The sequence below is a fragment of the Lates calcarifer genome, linkage group LG5, assembly GCF_001640805.2.
Source record: "Lates calcarifer isolate ASB-BC8 linkage group LG5, TLL_Latcal_v3, whole genome shotgun sequence".
NCBI classification, from domain to species: Eukaryota; Metazoa; Chordata; class Actinopteri; family Centropomidae; genus Lates; species Lates calcarifer.
Window position 1 is genome coordinate 10,979,445 of NC_066837.1, and position 18,235 is coordinate 10,997,679.

The 18,235-nt window shown below is 41.3% G+C and overlaps 4 protein-coding genes across 9 annotated transcripts; 2 read left to right on the forward strand and 2 right to left on the reverse strand.

The window, feature by feature from the left end:
• The first annotated feature begins 1 nt into the window (after position 1).
• si:dkey-9i23.8 (parapinopsin) lies at positions 2-4,100 on the forward strand. Its single transcript, XM_018660724.2, has 8 exons — positions 2-644; positions 1,014-1,153; positions 1,252-1,315; positions 1,472-1,597; positions 2,195-2,333; positions 2,681-2,845; positions 3,415-3,499; positions 3,638-4,100. Coding segments are annotated over exons 1-8 (930 nt in total). The 5' UTR covers positions 2-643; the 3' UTR covers positions 3,848-4,100.
• tmem187 (transmembrane protein 187) lies at positions 2,781-6,183 on the reverse strand. 2 transcript variants are annotated; one of them, XR_001959289.2, is made up of 3 exons: positions 5,234-6,183; positions 3,713-3,781; positions 2,781-2,854 (listed from the first exon to the last, which is right to left on the reverse strand). XR_001959289.2 is itself a non-coding variant. In XM_018660776.2 (2 exons), exon 1 carries the CDS (start codon positions 6,071-6,073, stop codon positions 5,270-5,272), a length of 804 nt encoding a protein of 267 aa, XP_018516292.1. In that variant the 5' UTR covers positions 6,074-6,183; the 3' UTR covers positions 3,659-3,781; positions 5,234-5,269. The 2 variants fall into 2 exon arrangements, 1 of the variants encoding a protein (XP_018516292.1); XM_018660776.2 differs by lacking the exon at positions 2,781-2,854 and having other exon boundaries at positions 3,659-3,781.
• A 267-nt stretch (positions 6,184-6,450) lies between these two features.
• LOC108872805 (uncharacterized) lies at positions 6,451-13,236 on the forward strand. 5 transcript variants are annotated; one of them, XM_051070566.1, is made up of 8 exons: positions 6,451-6,713; positions 7,442-9,314; positions 10,027-10,169; positions 10,935-11,254; positions 11,883-11,971; positions 12,079-12,181; positions 12,298-12,416; positions 12,507-13,236. In XM_051070566.1, the coding sequence occupies exons 2-8, from the start codon at positions 7,506-7,508 to the stop codon at positions 12,609-12,611; spliced, it is 2,688 nt and encodes an 895-aa protein (XP_050926523.1). In that variant the 5' UTR covers positions 6,451-6,713; positions 7,442-7,505; the 3' UTR covers positions 12,612-13,236. The 5 variants fall into 5 exon arrangements, 4 of the variants coding, with proteins under 4 accessions (XP_050926523.1, XP_018516219.1, XP_050926524.1 ...); XM_018660703.2 differs by having other exon boundaries at positions 7,607-9,314; XM_051070567.1 differs by having other exon boundaries at positions 7,612-9,314.
• A 444-nt stretch (positions 13,237-13,680) lies between these two features.
• On the reverse strand, positions 13,681-17,519 carry saraf (store-operated calcium entry-associated regulatory factor). Its single transcript, XM_018660713.2, has 7 exons — positions 17,332-17,519; positions 16,649-16,827; positions 15,902-16,100; positions 15,531-15,809; positions 15,203-15,356; positions 15,011-15,111; positions 13,681-14,544 (listed from the first exon to the last, which is right to left on the reverse strand). The coding sequence occupies exons 1-7, from the start codon at positions 17,396-17,398 to the stop codon at positions 14,519-14,521; spliced, it is 1,005 nt and encodes a 334-aa protein (XP_018516229.1). The 5' UTR covers positions 17,399-17,519; the 3' UTR covers positions 13,681-14,518.
• Positions 17,520-18,235: the final 716 nt, after the last annotated feature.

Consider the following 18,235-nt stretch of genomic DNA (forward strand, 5'->3'; position numbering starts at 1 on the left):
AGCCTTGTACGTTGGGAAAAGATTTCGGTTTTTTTTTTTTGTTTGTTCATTTATAAAGCAAAACTTTACTCAAATTTTCTTTTTTCAAATAAAAAAAGAGCATCATGCACTTAAAAAATAATTAAACCTAAAACATAGAGTTTATGTATTTTAATTACATAATATTTTTTCATGTAATTTTACCACATCCTTTAAATGTAAAAGGTCATATTTAATGCTATGTTTTTCTATCATGTTGAGTCTGTGTGATTAAATTAAATCATGTCAGCTTTGTTTAAATTAAGTTAGTGTAAACTAAACCATATGTGTTCATTATGTATAAAGTTGAGGGGAATTCTTACATTAACATTACATGTTTATTCAAGAATTATAATTCTTGAATAAGTGGGTGTTGTAGTTCAATCATCACTTAAAGGGTAATGATGGCAGTAGTACTTAGTATTTAGTAGTAGAAGCTACTACAAGCACACACTCACAACATGCGTCAGAGCCAGTCTAACATGCGTCAGAGCCAGTCTAGTTAAGGTAATGGAGCATGTGGGTTTTAATTGAAAATGGTTTTGATGACACCTCCATCTGAGCTCTCCACTACAAACACCTAGTACCCATCCCTGACGGCTGTGGACTGACAGATCACCATAAAAGTAAGTGCAGCTTTTTCTCTATCAAATATCGTCGGTTTGAGTTTTAAATTTAAGTGTCTGTCCTTACACATGACTAAACTGCCATTGTCTCTAAGACAAGTCTGTATATTGTCTGTAAGACAAGGTTGAAGCTCAAATATCATTTGGTTTTGACCATCTTATTATTTGTTCATTCTTTGTTTTTTCTGTTTCTTTGGTTACTAATTATTCTAATGCATGAGCAGTAACTTATTCCAGCTCACAGAACATGTTGGTGTAAAACCTCATTCGGTAGTACCAGCTTTAGTCTGGTGGACATAAGCTCTCTCAGCTCGATGCAGGTAGTTACTTTATAAGAAATTCTGCCACGCTGTGTTGCTTGTCTCCCAGTGGCTGAGTGGTTTAATGGGACAGTGTTCATGGAGTTTCTGTGGCCAGAGGCAGAGAAGTGGCTGCTGGTGGCTGTGCTGGGACTAGAGATGGTCATGGGAATAGTGGGAAACTGTCTTGTTCTGCTGGTCAAAGTCATGGTAAGGATTTTTATGTTAGCTATGTTTGTAAGTACAGAAGACCACAACGAACTGACTGAAATCTCAACATATTGTCTTCTTCTGTCTTTCATTTTCAGTGCAGGGGTCAGTTCTGCTGTCGTAACTGGCTTCCTTTCATCAGTCTCACCTTGTCAGATTTAGGTACAACATACAGTGACACCAACACCAGTGCATTATAGGAATACATGTTGTCATTTCTTCCGTCATCTCTCTAGTTTTGTGACACGTTCATCACAGTGCTTTGTATCTCAGTGCAAGAAGTCATCATTTCTGACAATGAACCACTGTGTTGTGAAGGATGCTCCTTTCTCATCATCTCTGGCTCCCTCCTTGCCATGCTGACAGGAGGTCAGAGATCGCCATGGTGTGAGGTCGTAAGCCTGCTGAAGTTTGCCTTCATCACCTCCTCCATAGGGAGTATAGGTACCACTCAGCTCTACACACACACTCACAGAGACGACTTTATCGTGTTCTCCATTCAGTGGAAGTCAAAGTAACAGTTCTACATTAAGGCTTTTATTCATGTTTAGTTGATCCAAGATTATTATTTGTTGCATGACTTCATGAGAATGTGGGCCACTATTCAGTTGAGCTGCTGGCTGAGTATGAAAGAAATAAAACATCAGAGAGAGTCAGTGAAGGACAGGAAAGTGAGAGAGAGACAGAGAGAGAGAGAGATGTGGCTGTGTTGTGGTGATTATCAGTTTCTGATTATGATATTTTCTAAACTGATCATATGTATAGGTATGTATATGAATTGTATACTATATATATATATATATATATATATATATATATATATATATATATATAGTATACAATCATATATATATATATATATATATATAATATATATATATATATATATATATATATATATATAAATATAAATATATAGTAACTACTGCTGTTGAGTAAATGTAATGCAGTTAAACAAACACTGTAATATTTCCTTCTGAAGGGTCATAAGTGGACTAGAAGTATAAAGAGGCAGAAAATGGTTTTCATTCTCCTTCACAGCTATCCTCTGTGTGCAGCGGGTGATTGGCAGGTCCTCAGGAGGAAAAGCTCTCTTTGTTGTCATGGTGACAGCCTGCTTGGCCTCTTGGGTGACAGGGGTGGTGTTTGGGAGCGTTCCTGTTGTCTATACCTGGATCAGGTATGCAGTTTACATGCTTTCTGTTAGTGCCCCACATTAATCCCAGCTGACACTGGGAAAGACGCTGGAGACGTCACCAGTCTTTCTCAATTCCCCATAATGACAAATGGAAAACATGATTTTAGATTTTTTTCTCTCAAATTTATAAAAATAAAAAAAAAATAAAAAAAAGAAAGAAATATCACATTAACATTTTCAGATCCTTTGCTTTGACACTTGAAATTTAGCTCAGGTGTCTGTCATTTCACTTGGTCATCTTTGAGATTTTTCTACACCAATAACTGGATAACTAAAACTGCATGTTGTTTGTTGTTGTTCATCCCCATCACATCTTCTCTCTCCTGCAGGTATGACAGTGCAGAGATGCTGTGTGCTGTCTTTTGGGAGAACAGCTACTCAGACATGTTGGTCTACATTCTCTGTGCTTTCTCCATCTGTATCTTCCTCCCCTTCCTCCTCATCGTCTTCTGCTCTCTGCTGAGTGCCACGAGCTGCTGCTCAAACAGCAACAGGTGAACCACCTGAGAGAAGATAATTTCAAGCTGGAAACTGCTCAGATGACAACTTAGTCATTAAGTATATAGTAATTTATGCTGTTTATGCCTAGCAACCTAAAATGGACTCACAGTTGTTTTGTAGTTCTTTGTGATCACTTTGGATCTCTGTGGTCATCTGGAGTCTCTTTGTGGTCATTTTCTGGTTGTTTTATATCTCCGTTAGCATCTCTTTGTGGTCATTTGTGTCTTTCTTTATGGTGGTCCTAAGTCTCTGGTCATTTTGTGCCTATTTGTGGTTGTCTTGCATTTCTGTGGTTATTTTGAGTCTTGTTACAGTCTCTTTGTAGTCATTTCAGTCTCTTTTTGGTCACTTTGTGTCACTGTTTTCAGTCTCTTGTGGTCATATTGATTTTTCATATTGATTTTTTAGGTAAAAGAGTTTATAGAGAGTCTCTGTGGGCCTGTTTCCCAGATCGCTCATAACTTAGTTTGAATACAGACATACCTATGATATGTAGTGTAATAACTACTACTAAACTGAGGGTATGTGTAAACAAAGCCATCTTGTTTCCTCTTTTTCTCAGTGATGATGAAGAAGATCTGTCTACAGTTACTCCTCTGCTAGTGGCATCCTACATCTTCTGCTACACTCCCTTTGTTGTGTCTGAGGTGACAACTGCACTCACTCACTATGAAATATTAAGAGCTACTGTATCTGCAGGTACACAAGTGGAAAACCCACAATGTGAACACACACTTCTCCACTCATAGACTGTCTTTGTGTCCTTCTCTCCATTGACCAATCAGCTAATCCTATTAGGGAGGCTGGACCTGTCACCTGCACCTAATTGGTTAAGGACGTTGTCATCGGTGATGTCATACCTGGACTGTGGTCTGAACCCTCTCATCTACTGCTCCCACCAGGACTTCAGGGAGGCAGGCCTGGCCCTGCTGTGGACCAACAGGAAACCACCGTCAGAGCCTGTCCTCACAGCTATCACTAAACATGAGCTGTAAACATGTGAGGGGATCAGGAGAGGAACCCATTGATAGATCTCACAAATACGTCTTTGTTATCCTTACAATATATAATATTAAATCCATTGCTTTTTATTTCTCTCTCTGTTTAATGTGATAACAGTAAAGAAATATACACTCTAACTCTAACTTTCAACTTCAGTTTTTGAAACAAGGATGTTCTCTGCAGTAAAATTCATTCGTATTCAGGTTTACTGTACGGACACTACGTTGTATCAGAGGTTCCTTTATGTCCATTGTAGAAGTAATAGTCAACACCTAAACTGTTCACCAGATCTTTAGTAGATATCTAAACACTGATTGTTTTCATTATAGGTTAATCTGCTAATTATTTTCTGAATTGACTTTGGTTTGCAAAAATTCAGAAAACAGAGAGAATCCAAGAGATTATAAAGAGTTAGTTTCTAAATGGAGTTTGTTCCAGATGTCCTTAGGTCAGTCAAACAGTCTCCCTAATGAATTAAAGAGATAAAAAGACAAAGACACTCATGTTCAACCCTGGAAGTAACATGTTTCTTTGGGTGATCTGATCATCAGTGGACAACTCAAATACATTAGTTCACACCTGGTATCAGAATGTATCTCCACGTTCATCTCGAGTAAGTGAGCTCTTATTACTCTACCACACAAAGTACGCTAGAATAAACCCCATGTGTGATTTCTTAAAGCTTTTACGTGTCTTTCAAAAGGCGGTGGCTAACCATGTGACATGTGACTACAGAGGCTGTGGACATAATAACACTGCATGTGAAGGCTGTTCTGTTCACCATCTTTACAGCTTTGTTGTGTTTATACTTGTGCTCTTGCAAACTATTACTAATGTTCTAAGAAGAAAGGTTTCTGTGGAAGAGGTGAGCACACTAAATGAAATTACAAGTTAGAAGTTTAGTGGTGGCGGCGTTGAAGTCATGCAACCACGGTGTAGTTCGTTTACAGCTGAACATTAGCTTTTTACTGGATGAATGCGCACTTCCACTTATGCAGAGGACATCATTTGAGTGGGCGATCATTGAGACCTAGAACACCTTCACATACACACTGCTAAAAGAATGTGGCCCATATACATCTAAGACCACCTCTGAATGTGGTCTGACGATGAGGTCTGAGCGGATGCGTTTTAGTTGCATCCACACCTGTAAATAAGAGTTGTACACTTGTGATTGGATCACCCAATGACATATGTTAATGATAGGTGTGAACAGAGCCTCGTGTCTGCGGGAGGAGGATTTTCCAAAACTTGGCAACCCAGAAGTTGTTCTTACTAAAGGCTTATATCAGTTAGGTTTAGTTAAAGTGCTACAACATCTACAAGGCCAAAGTCAAACAACACTGGGTTAGTTTTAATCTCCCGGTTTTTCTTCTTACACGGGAGCATCACGGCTCCTGGTCCCCGTTGGTCTCTCATTCCTGCTGCTCCGCTGTCTTTCCCTGGGTCCTCTGTGTCAGTGTTGTCAGGAAACAGAAGCTGAAGTGAAACTGCAGCACGTCGCACACTTTGGACCAGAAGTGTCCGGTGAACCGCTGGAACAGGCGGTACCGAGCGAGCCAGTGATCCAGCAGCTTTAGCACTACGAATCCCGCACATGACAGCGTCGCCAGCAGCAGATATCCCCGCGTGCGACCGTCCCCGTGGGCCAACTGCACGCGAACTCCCAGGTACACAGCGAGGCCGACGTGACAGCCCAGTGCCACCTCAAAGCCCCGCTCGTGCGCCAGCGCCAGGCCGTAGCTGAGGAGAGAACACAGTTCGAGCGCCGCCGCTGGCGACGCGCGCCACTTCGCCGGCCCGCGCTCGATGAAGCCGATCCACACCGGAACCCACGCGAAGATCGGTAAGGTGAACCACTGGTCGAGCACAGCCGGAGCGCGCCGCAGCACCGCCAAGCGCGTCCACTGCACGGGCGCGTAAAAGACGGCCATGAAGGCGAACACTTGCCTCATGTAGCGGCTCTGGTCCGTTTCATTACCGCCTCTGTACCACAGCAGCCAGTGCAGCCCCATGTAGATATAAGCCAAGTTTATAAGACAGTTACAGGGCATCGCCAGGAAAGCGGGCAGATACTCGACCCGACGCTCAGCGTAGTGCTCATACGACAAATCCACTTTAACCTCGTCGAACAGGCTGGTGTTCGCCAAAGCGACGCAGAGCGCGAAAGGCAGCAGAACGTGGAGCAGAGCCGACTTCATGACTGCTGCTCTCTGCATGACATGGACTCTAAAGAAAAGTCATATGTGAACTGACTGAAGCTCAAAACGCTACAATGTTTTCTCTAACTTTCCTTTCCGGGGTTCAAAGTCACATGGTAGAAAAAAAGAGGGTTTTGATTGGCTTTCTTGCTGCTCGCCCCGCCCCCAAATATACATAATGTACATAAAGCATTTAGTTATTACTGTGAGTTTCTTTTCCTTTTTACCTCACTGGTAACTCTATATTGTGCTTTTTGAGTCCCTGGTGAATATGTAAACTCTGAGATCATTTTATAACCCTCTCCAGTTTAATGCAAATCAACAATTCTTGATCACAAGTCTTCTGAGATCTCCTTTTTTGCGAGGCATGGTTCACATCAGCAGATTCCTCTTGTGAATAGCAAACTGAAAAAGGTCCTGATAGTGCTCACAGTTGTTGGTCCCTACTCAAAAAATGAGAGAGAGAGAAAGAGAGTCAAAAAAAGTGCATGAGTCAGAACTGGTTTTGTCAGTTTATTATACCTTGGAAGAAGGAAGAAGGGATGAAAATACAAAGGCTGAAGCATTAAAACACACAGAGGTGACGCACTCAGAGGGACAAAGAGAGAGTCATCAAGAAAGAGACACAAAGAAGGAAACCTGCTAAGACAGAAAAGTGGTAAGAGACTGCACGTTTATTGTGAATATTTTGAAAAAAAAAAAAAAAACATTTTGTTACACACTACAAACTATGAGGATGAATATATTAAATAAGTAGTACAGACTATTGAATAGATCAGATTTAGCAGTGGTGGATAATAAATTAATGCAGCTTTTAAGTCTAAATATGGATTTTTATGTTAGTTTATTTTAATTTCTGATGCATTAATGTATAAATGCAATTCAAATGTTATAGTTGGTTAAGGTGGGCTCATTTTAACTACTTTATATTCCAGACTATAGTTTGTTTAATCTGTAATAACACATAATATTATATATGCATCTGTCAGCTCACCTTATGCTTTCCATGAAAAATCTTTATCTATAAAGAAACTAAGTTGTAACACTAGATGTTTGCTTAAGACGTACAGGGTTTACCTTTGAAATGTAGTGAAGCAGAGGTACAGATTAGCATAAAAAGTACTTCTATTAAAGTATTTGTACTTTACCCTGAAACTGTACTGGAATTCAGTGCTTCAGTAAATGTGCTTACTTAATTTCCACAACTGTTGTATTACAAGGCACACACAAATACAACACACAGCAGACATGCTACTGATCAGAGAGATGGGAATGAAAAGTATTGTTTGTTGATCTGGGTGCTACATTATGAGATGGGTTTACTTCAGTATTCATTATATGACTGATGATGAGTCATGCTGCTACTCTTTGTCTCTCTCACATTAGAGCAGACACTAAATAGATAAATGCTCAAAAACACTGCACGACAAGACAGATTCAAACACTCACCATGACAACACACACAGCATTGCAGCCACACATGCTCACACACTCCGTGGACTCAGGTGTGTGTGTGAATAAAGATCTCAGCTTTGACGTTTCTTTGCAAAGCACAGACTGTGGAGCCACGAGCGATCACAGAGAAAACAATCAAGTTGATGGCCCAGAAACCAACTCTCAACCTGAAGCGCAAAACAGTAACGAGGAACCGGCTGAAAGGAACTCAGAGGATCGAGATATGAATTACGCTGCCATTTCAGATCCAGGTCTAGTCACTGGTACTGCTGGGGGATTGAAGGGTTCCACCTCTGCTGTTACTCCTGAAATGGACAACACAAAAGCTCTTTCCATGTTGGCACTTCCACCTCCACTTCCTCCCAAGCGCCGCCAGAGGTCACCCACATTTGAGAAAACTTCAAGCCCGGGCCAAGAATTTAAAGCTTTCAATACAGAGGATAAAACCTTGAAGTCACTGGCATGCCAGATGTCTCCTGTTCTGGGTGGAGTTACAGACAACACTCGATGCTCTGATCTTATTAGTGGGAAAGTACCTAACACGCACAACAACTACACATTTGGAACTTTACCAAAATTGCAACCACAATGTGTACCACAGCCTCCTCAAAGACCTCCTCCCAAACCTGTAAAATCCTCACAGGTTGTTAACTCGAAGTGGAGGAAACACAACAAAAAGACTCGAGACACAATGAACATGCAAAAGCGAGATTTAACTGAGACAAATGAGATGATGGGAGAGAATGAGGAAAAATCAGAGATGGAATATCATTTGAATGTGAGTAAACCTGTACGAGAGATCTTAGTATTATTCACTGACATTGAGAAAGATGGAGAAAAGATGAAGGAAGATGAATATCTAAGTGATACTGAGTTGACTCCTACCATGACAGAAAATCCTTCCCTGCCACCCTCAGGTGAAAAACCTGACTCGGCAGCAACCAGCTGCAACTCTACAGTTTCACCAAAGCCAGGACCAATGATTCCAGCACTGCCTCCTCCAAAATCATATCAGAAATGTCCCCCAAAGCCACCTATCAAACCCCCACACCTCCTCAGTACAATGAGAGCTGGGATAGAAGAGGAAAAGGAGAGGAGGAACCAGGAGGAAAAACAGTGGAGAGAGAAAGACCTGTTGGATGAGGAGAGAGATGAAAATGGAGGCGAAAGAAAAGACAGGGGAGAGGTAAATGGAGAGCCCAGAGATACTGAGTTGACCAGTCCAACGGTGACAGAAATATCTTCCCAACTGGGAGAAATGGTTAAGAAGTCCACCTCCAACACTTCAGGAAGTCAGGAGGTAGAATCTCCAAGAGGAGGAACTCTTGATGGTCAATCTCAGCACCAATGGAAACAACACCAGAGCGAAGCAAACAGACAGGTTAAATCTGGTCCTCTTCCACAAGAGGTTCCTGCTCAGATCAACCCCATAGGTCCAGACTCAAACATGGAGATGATCAAATGGACGGAAAAAAGCAAAGGAATCCAGATGTCAGGGCAAGGTGGGCAAGTGATTTCTGATTTGCCACCTGGATTTTCAGAAGGGACAGAGGTGGTAGGGACACAGTTCAGTCCATGTCAGCCAGGGCTGAAGAGGTTAGAGGACGTATTGGAAATTGTGGAGACACCTCCAGATGGAAAAGCAAAGCAAACAAACCAGAAGCCTGGTGCAAAAGGAAAGGTGAGACAGCTTGCCAAGAAGGTGATGTGTAGACTGAAAGAGGGAAGAGAGGAGAAAAGAAGAACCAAAGTGGGAGAAATAGAAATAGAAGGAATAACAGAGGATGAAACTGAAGTGGCACAGGTACGTTTCACTTAATTCACTTCTTAAAACATACCACCCTCATTTTAACACTTCTGTTCATATACTTTGTCAGGGAAAGCTGGCATCTTTCTGCAGAGTCCGGCTTGACATGCTTAGTTATCCACAGTCCTGACAAGAACCTTATCAATTCAGCTTTCCACTTTATTGTACTTTACTCTTCTTATTAATAAAAGTGGAAAGTCCACCATTTTTGTACCTGAGTAAAATATGAAAAATATATTAATATGATATGCGCTCAATGCAGAGGTTTATTACTACACAGAGAAGATGTCTGCTCACAACATTTCCCAATCAATTAAAGATAAACTTGTTCTATAAAAAAAATAATAATAACACATGCACACATGTACGCCACAGCGAAATCCTGATAAATGGGTCATGAAAGTCAGTTCCAGGATGACTATTATTGGACAATAGAGGGAGAAATACACATTCCAGAGGTGTGTGCACATCAGTTAAGAAAAAGCTGGAGGAGCCTCATGCAGCTTGAGCTGATGTACACTGGTTTGAATGAATGGAGTATTTCTGCTGTCACTGAGACAATTACTGTTGTGGATAATAAAGTGTTTGGTTTTTTTTTTTTACCATGATAACTAACCAGAGTTGTGAGGTCCAAGTATTTTGCATTTATATTAGTATTTAATTATTTTTCCTCATAAATAACGGCTCCTATTACGTGCTTATTATTAAGGATGACAGGAGACACGGGGGAGAAGAAGGGATGAAGGCTAAGGAGGAGGAAGTGATGAACGAAGATGCAGCAGTGACAAAGATAGCGAGCCATGTTGACCTGATAGAGAAGAGCATTAAAAGAAGAAATGCAACATCTGAAAGGTGAGCATATACTCTGACCTCCATTCTGTCTCATTCATTCACTCATTCATTTTCTCATTCATTCATGCTGCATTTTTCAGTCGTCTGACTTGCACACACCCGACAGAACAGATTAGCTCACACTTTTCTCAGTCCTGATGTCTACGCAGTGTAAAGGTCAGGAATTTTTGGGCTCTGCTGCCTCCATTTTGACCATCCTTTGTTCAGTTTGTTCTCTCATCATAACTTTGTTCTTTTCAATCACACAGCACACACACTGTCTTAAAGTGTTTGTCTTATCACATTTCAGGGGAAACTTAAACTGATAAAAGGTGGAAAACTCTGGGTCAAACTCGTCTCACCACTTCAGCATTTGTTTTCTCTTCTTCCTTCTTCCTTTTCACATTCTCTCTCTATCAGACTCTATAACAAAGCATGATATTTTATAATCTCTTCATAGGTTTTGTAAATGAAATCTCGTTTGTAAAGTAAATAGTACTTAAAGTAGATATTTGTCATGCTGTAAGAAAGTTAGGGTTAGGAAGTGGCAGGGGAAAAATAATAATACAAAATAGCTCTCAATGATCAAATGAAGTAGGCTACAAGTACTTCAGATTTGTTCTTAAGGAACTTTATTCCGCAGCTAGAAGTCAGAGACTGAGGAGTGATAATCTCATGTCTGTGTAGATATGAAGCTGCAGCCAGAGGCTAGTTAGCTTAGCACACAGACAGCAAAAGTGTTTCTGTAGATGATCCCTACAGTACTATTACTATTTTTTTATTCAGTCCTTTTAGCTCATTCAAAGTGTGCAGCCCAGTGAAGCTGGTGGAGGAGCTCCTGGCAGGTGATGAGTGGTCACAGTTTGTGTACCAGAGCTCCACAGCTGAGCTGACCTCGCAGCAGACAGAGGACACAGCACAGTTTAACTCTGACCTGGAGCCCAGTGTGGATGTGTTTGAAGGTAACCCTCCTGTCCCAGAGGAGGAACCTATCTATGAGGACGTCAACCTATTAAGTGTCATCACAGAGGAGCAACAGGAGAGGAACACAGCACCTGTTACTGCTCTACCACAGGTTTTACTGGAGAGTGACACACATCTGATGAGTGAGTCTAACTATGATAGATGATATGTTTCTGTCTGTATTATTAGAGGAGAGATTATTAGCCTCTGATTCCAGCTGCTGGAACACCATCCAGATAAACAAGTCACACTTGAACTCACCGCTGAAAACCAGACTGGTAATAGCTCCTCAACATTTTCATGGCTGACACTTTGTCAGTTTGTATTTCAGTGGATTTACACTGTTTTTAAAAAGTTGACAAAACTCAAATTTCAAGGCAACAAACCTCAGTAAAATTTAGAGTTAGGACAGTTTAACTTAATTTTCTAAGTTGGGAAAACACACTGACAATACGGGTTCACTGCATCACAATATTCCCTCTTTGCTTTGCACAGCAGGCACATAATCATAGCTACAGTCAGACAGGACTTCTTATTTCCTTAGTAAAGGGCAAATATTTGCCTGATATGAAAACGCTCCTGAATATTTTACCAAAAGCATGAATTAAGTTTGTATCATACAGAGTCTTAATATAAATGCAATATATTTGACGATAATTCCAGTCACTCCTGATATTTCTGTATTCTTTAGAGCTATTTAATTGGATTTATTGTTTCCTAAGAATACAAAGTGTTACTGACTCATTTTCATCTTTTGATGCTTCCTAACAGGCCCCAGGACCAAAGACATTTACGAGACAGTGAAGTTTATCGAGCCTGTGCAGCCTGCAAACACATATAACGAATTTACTTTTGTTAAGGTTGGTGAGAGGTTGAAAACAATGTGTCATCTCCATATTTTAAGTCATGTCAGACGCTGTCACTTGTGCGAGTTTAACTGTTATATTCGTTTCTCTCTCTCTGTTAGTCTCAGGTGGTTCTGGACAGTTCAGTTCAGAAATATCTCATCAAGCTGAACAAGAAGAGGAAACACAGAACAGTATGGAAACGACGTCGGGACAGAAACCACGGTCAGACACTCATCTCCTTTCTAATAATCCATCTGAAAATAATAGACAATATCTTTCTATATGAAGGAATTTGCAAAAAGTAAGTGCAGAGAACTGACATCAGTCTTATTCTGAAGCAGAGACCCACAGTCAGTCTCCCTTATCCACCTCTCCACAACAAGTCTTCCCTACTTCCGTCTTCTACAATGTCCTAGCTGTAGGAGGAGAGGAAGAACAACAGCTCTCTGCAATCAAAGTTAGTATAAGAAACTTTTACTCTACTTTACTATATGGATGAATGCTCTTCATCTGATGTCTTGGTCTTGTCTGTGTCTGTGTGTGGCAGTCTGGAGGAAGCAGTCCCAGGAGTCTGGCCAAGATAAAGAAGACGGCTCTGAAGGATAAAACCATACTGAGACCAGCTCAGCCAAAGGAGGGCAGAGGAAAGTAGAGGACACTTCATCCAGTGTGTTTAATGTTAACATCATGTGTCCTAACCATCAAGACTGGTAATTCACATAGATGAGCGTGTGATCTTTCAACCTTGGCAATCACCAAATTTGGAAATTCAGTGTTAAGAGGGAATGTAATGTTACCTTCCTCTTTTTTTTTATCTAATACATTTTATTGGGTATTCTAACAGACTTGATATCTGATCTTGAAAACCAAACAGGGTCAGGCCTCGTCAGTACCTCCCAGTGCTGTAATGTTTTTCACCCTATGGGTCCAGTGTGAAATATTTACAGGGATCTATTAGTAGAAATGAAATATAATATACAAAAATATGTTTTTATTAGTGAGTAATCACCTAAAACTAATCATCACTGTGTTTTCGTTCTCTTAGAATGAACGGTTTATATCTACATATGGAGCAGGTCCTCTTCTACAGAGTCAGCCACGTTTCTACAGTAGCCCAGAACGGACAAACTGAACCAAACAGTGGCTTAATATAAAGCTGTTCATGTTTTCATGTTGACATCACAGCCTGTACCATGTCAGCTGTTACCTACAGTTTTACAGATTAACAAATAAATACAGTATCTAAAATACACTGTGTTTCCTGTGAGGTGACTGTTATGGTTGTGGTTGTATAATAATTACTAATAATCAAACGTAAGATTTGGGTTAACTTCCCTGTCATCAGCAGCAGATACACTGCTGTCAGATGATATTTTTTTAGATACTTAATAACGACTGTGGGAGATTTTCTTGTAACAAGTTGTCAGTCTCCTCTGAAACAAGAGGAGAGGAGATAAACACAGTGACAACTCTGACATGCATGGAGAGGGAGAGTTCAGGGGACAGATGTTCAGTCAGCTGCAATCTACTAAATTCAGTCAACTAAATTCTTCACACTGCTGCTTCACAAAACACACAGCTGACAGACAGCACTTAGTGTGGTGTATGTTAAGGTTTTGAATAGGTTTGGAGTCTCACAAGATGATACTGTGTATAGTGTCATGTATAGTCTGTGATTTTAGCTTTAGGAAGGAAAGGAAAAAGCAGCAGGATGAAAAAGATACAATTTTTGTCTTTTTATTAGCTAAGTTACAAAATATCACAAATCATTTCCTCAAAATAATATGTTTACTTCAACACAATGCTACACACACTTTAAGCGATTTCATCAAATGCTATGGGAAGCAAAGGTGTGAGGGCTAGCAGGTAAAGGCAAATAAAGCACTGATGAAACTGGATTTTGAATGTACACACAAATGTTATGTTTTTGTTTTGTTTACTGATTTACTAATTCGATTCATATCACTCATGTTTCTCACTTCTGTTCAGCTGCAGTTTTAAAAACAGGAGCACAGAGCCAGACAGAACCTGTGCACATTATTTTCTCCATATTTCTGTTATGTGAATGCAGAAGGTGTTCAAGTTTTAATTTCTGGTCTGAGACAGAACACACTCATTCTCACAAAGAAAGTCAAGAGGAGTTCAGGAAAGAGAAAACTGAGACAACATTTCCCTCTACAAGATCACACGACTAAAAGTAAGAATTTAAGAGGGGATTCTCATTGTAATTCGTCATCTTTCCTACAAAGAGACCATCCTCTTTTTAAAACATCTGAAAGTTATACCACGTCCAAAAACTAAAGCCTTTAGGCAAAAGCTCAAACCGCACAAAAACAAGAGCTTCCTGTGGTTGAAATAACAGTGAGCTGTCCAGAGGAATGCAGAGCAGGAGAGCAATGTTACTATATTGTTGGACAAGTTTATCTCTGCACGAGAGGCTCTTCCCATGGCGCCTTTGTCATGTGTGACCTGCCACCAGCAAACACTGACCTCATCTGTCACCACTTTACATTCTGTCAGTGCCATCCACTGGAGAGAAATTGTCCATTTTCACAGCTTCTATCTTCTTTTGGTTCCTCCAAAACCTGACAAACAAACAAAGATGTCAGTCGGCCAGAGACCTACAACAAGTCTCAGGATGCTTATGAATGACGTAGACAACTCATTTATGGAAACACAGTGTTTTCATCAAAGAAAAACTTACTACCTCATAATAATGAGATCTGATTCTGATCTTTTATTTGCTTTGCTTCTGAAACAGTGTTTATGGGACATTTATGATATAAAAGGTCTCTTTCAGTAGATTCATTTCAGTGGTCTCTCATAATATACCATCATATCACCCAGTTGTAATAATCATAATAAGACTCACCCCATGTCTCCTCCTCAGGTTTCTCTTACACAAACTATCAGCCTGATATTTAGTATCAGTATCAATCCTTTCATCAGTATCTGATCAGTTTAACTGTTTTGATATCAGTGGTGGTAAAAGTTGATGGTGTCACGTGTGTGTTTGACTTTGTGGCTCTGTTAGTGAACACGCTAACATACCTGAAGCAGTGCGTGTCCCAGAAGAGGAGGTGGAGGGGTGTGTAGCAGTAGGAGGCCTGCTGTCATTGTAACTGGAGTAGTTGTAATTGTGGGGCTGGTTTCTGCAAAGTAAACACACAATTAACCTCAGAGTGAAATGGAAGAGGAATGATATTCTCTCGTCTGTCTCTCTCTCTCCATCTCTTTACTAACCTCTGACGACCAAAAAGATATCCTAGCAGGCCTCCTGTCCCCATGCCAGACCAGAAGCCTCCACCTGTGCCGGGAGCAGCTCGGCCTCCTGGGTACTGTTGTCCGTGAGTGTAGTCACTATGGAAACCGTAGCCTGGATTGGCATCAGGATAGCCTGAACGGACAACAGGAATAGATTCTGGATTTCAACAAGGTGTTGGTATTCATATTTCAGACTACAACACTACAAGCTGTACAGAGCAAAGAAGATGACAGTCCTGTGTGTCCTCCCTAACAGCAGGACATGAACGATTGCTCCATCCACACTGTATCTTTCTGCATCAGCTACCTGTGTAGTCAGGTTTGAATCCAGGGGGTGGTGGTCCTGCAGTGGAGCCATGGTGATTGTCTCTGGGGTACCCTGCCTGTCCTCCATTCTGCCCCCAGTTGTTTGTGTTCCCACTGAGGAACAGCTTGTAGACGCCGTAGCCTAAGAGCAGAAGCACAGCCACCACCAGCAGGCCTCCTGAGTCCTCACTGCCTTTGGGGTATGAGGTCTGACGGCTCTGCTGCTGATGCTTGTTTCCAGAGAAACCGCTGAAGAAACTGGAAGCGAAGCCCCCGAGATCTGAGAGAGACAAACAGAATAATTACGTTTATAAATAGCTAATCTGTTTGTGAGGATGAAGCCTAATCAATCTCATATTTATATCCACCAACCTCCAAATCCCTTGAATCCACTTTGGGAGCCCCAGCTGCCTTGCGTCCTCCTCCGGCCCTCTTCAGTCAGTTCCAATGTGTACTCCAACCCACAGGAGCCCTTCAGTATGTAGGCATCAGCAGGATGGTTATAGCCCTCACAGCTCACCTGGATGCTACCAAATCGGTACATGTTGTCCATATCGGTCTTACATTCCCACTGTGAAAAGAAGGGGGGGTCACAACCAGTGACCACATCTTTTAAAACACAGAGACTTCCTCACATCACACACATCCTGACGTCCTGCTTTATTACCAAATCAGCTCAACTGGACATTATAGTCTTTATACTAGGGAGCTGGGAGGGTAATGTCAACTTATAAAGGGTGACATATACATTGTAACCAATACATAATGGTCCGTATATGAGCCTGGCAGATTATCAGTCAGACTATGGTTGGATAACACTACAACACCAGGTTCTCCATGGTGATGGATGGGAAATCTATATGACCTGTACCTACTTTCTTAAAACTGATTATTTGCGTAAAAACTGAAGATCTTTGGGTGTTAGACTGTTGGTTGGTTAAACTGAACTGTCTGGAAACATCAGCTTGGACTTTGAAAGGATGTGATGGTCATTTTTTTTCTATTTTGTGACATTTTATAGACCATTAGCTTAAACAAGAAAATAATCCGCAAATTAATCACCAGATGCAACCCTGCTCAGAGCAAATATTACACTTTATACACTCTCTCTGTCCTCACCTGTACGTCCACTCCATCCCAGCCTTTGTTCTGACATTGGACCACCTCGGGGACGAAGGCCTGGCAGCCTGCTGATCCTCCAACACAGTGGAGCTGAGGAATGGGGCTGGAGCGCCTCGCTGTGGTGTAGCGACCCTTGTACAGAGTCAACACCTGGATGTCCCGTAGCAGCACGCTGCCTGCAGCGGGGAGAGGAGAAAAAAAAAAGCTGGTTGCAACGATTCAACAGGCCTACAGTAAGTGTTAAGTGTTAATGATCAGTTTCTGGATGGAGCTTGGTCCAGATTCTGGTGGATCAGCGGTCAAATAGTCCACTGCAGAGATCTCACAGCTGAATAAAAGTGATATAAGTGTCTGCTGGAGGAGAATGTGAACCTGTAAGTTGTTCTTATGAATGGCTTATAACTAATCTATTAAGTGTAAGTGGATGATGTATTGAAAATTAAAGAGAGCTAATAAAACCTTTAAAACTGGTGCCTAATCACAGAGAGGAGCCGTTAAAATAAACTTTATCATTAAAAATAACTAATGTGCTGCAGGCTTTACAGTAAACTCATATGTCTTGTTTGTTTTGAGTGTGAAGGCTGTTTCCGGAAGTGATGGTGTTTGTTACATGTCCTAAACATGGCGGGTGTCTGTTAATACTGAACCGAAAATTAAAATAGAAATAAAGCACAACGTACCGTCATCCCAGCTCCGGACGTGAACCACCATCAGAAAAAGAAACACAGCCGAAACAAACAGCCTCATCGCTCTGCTCAGGAGCTCAGGAAAATCGTTAGGAAAGCGAAAACTTCCGTCACCGCCGCTCAGTGAAGCAGACACACAACTGAAGCAAACTTTAACTTCCCTGTTGCGTCATCGGCTTCTGATGTTGCGAACCAATGAGGAGCAACCACGGCTGTCAGTTCACCCAATCACTCAGTCGGTTTTCACAGCTATGGATGATGTAAATGAATGAAAGTCAGTGGCGGGGAGGCCATCAGGAGTGTACCATGTCTGTATTATTAGATCGATTAGGTCTTCTAAAACATCCATGATTAAAACAGGATGATTTGGATAAGATCTGAAAATGGCGCCCATTCAGTCCGATATTACTAATACTTCTATTTGTTCACTGTAAATTAATAAAATCAAATATTATTCATCCACTGATTTATTAATTTGAAGGCACTGTTAAATACAAAATTGCATTACAAGCAAATAACATACACTGATCAGCCAACATTAAACCACTGACATCTTGTTAAAATCCAGTGTTCTGCTGAAAAAACTTGGGCCTCCCCCAGCAGGAAGATGAACCTACTACGCCACCAAGCCTGTTCAGAAGTGTCTCAAGGAACACGACAAGGAGCCCAAGGTGTTTACCTGGACTCCAGACTCCCCCAGATCCCAATCTGATCCAGCATCTGTGGAATGATCTGAAACAAGCCAGCTCCTTGGAGGCGCCACCTGCAACCCACCAGACCCAAAGGATTCACAGGACACACCCAGGGATCCTGGTCCATGCCCTGATGGGTCAGTGACCCCTTGTGGTATGCAGGATTTCAGTTAAGATTATGTTTTTCTGGGTCCGACATGACTCCA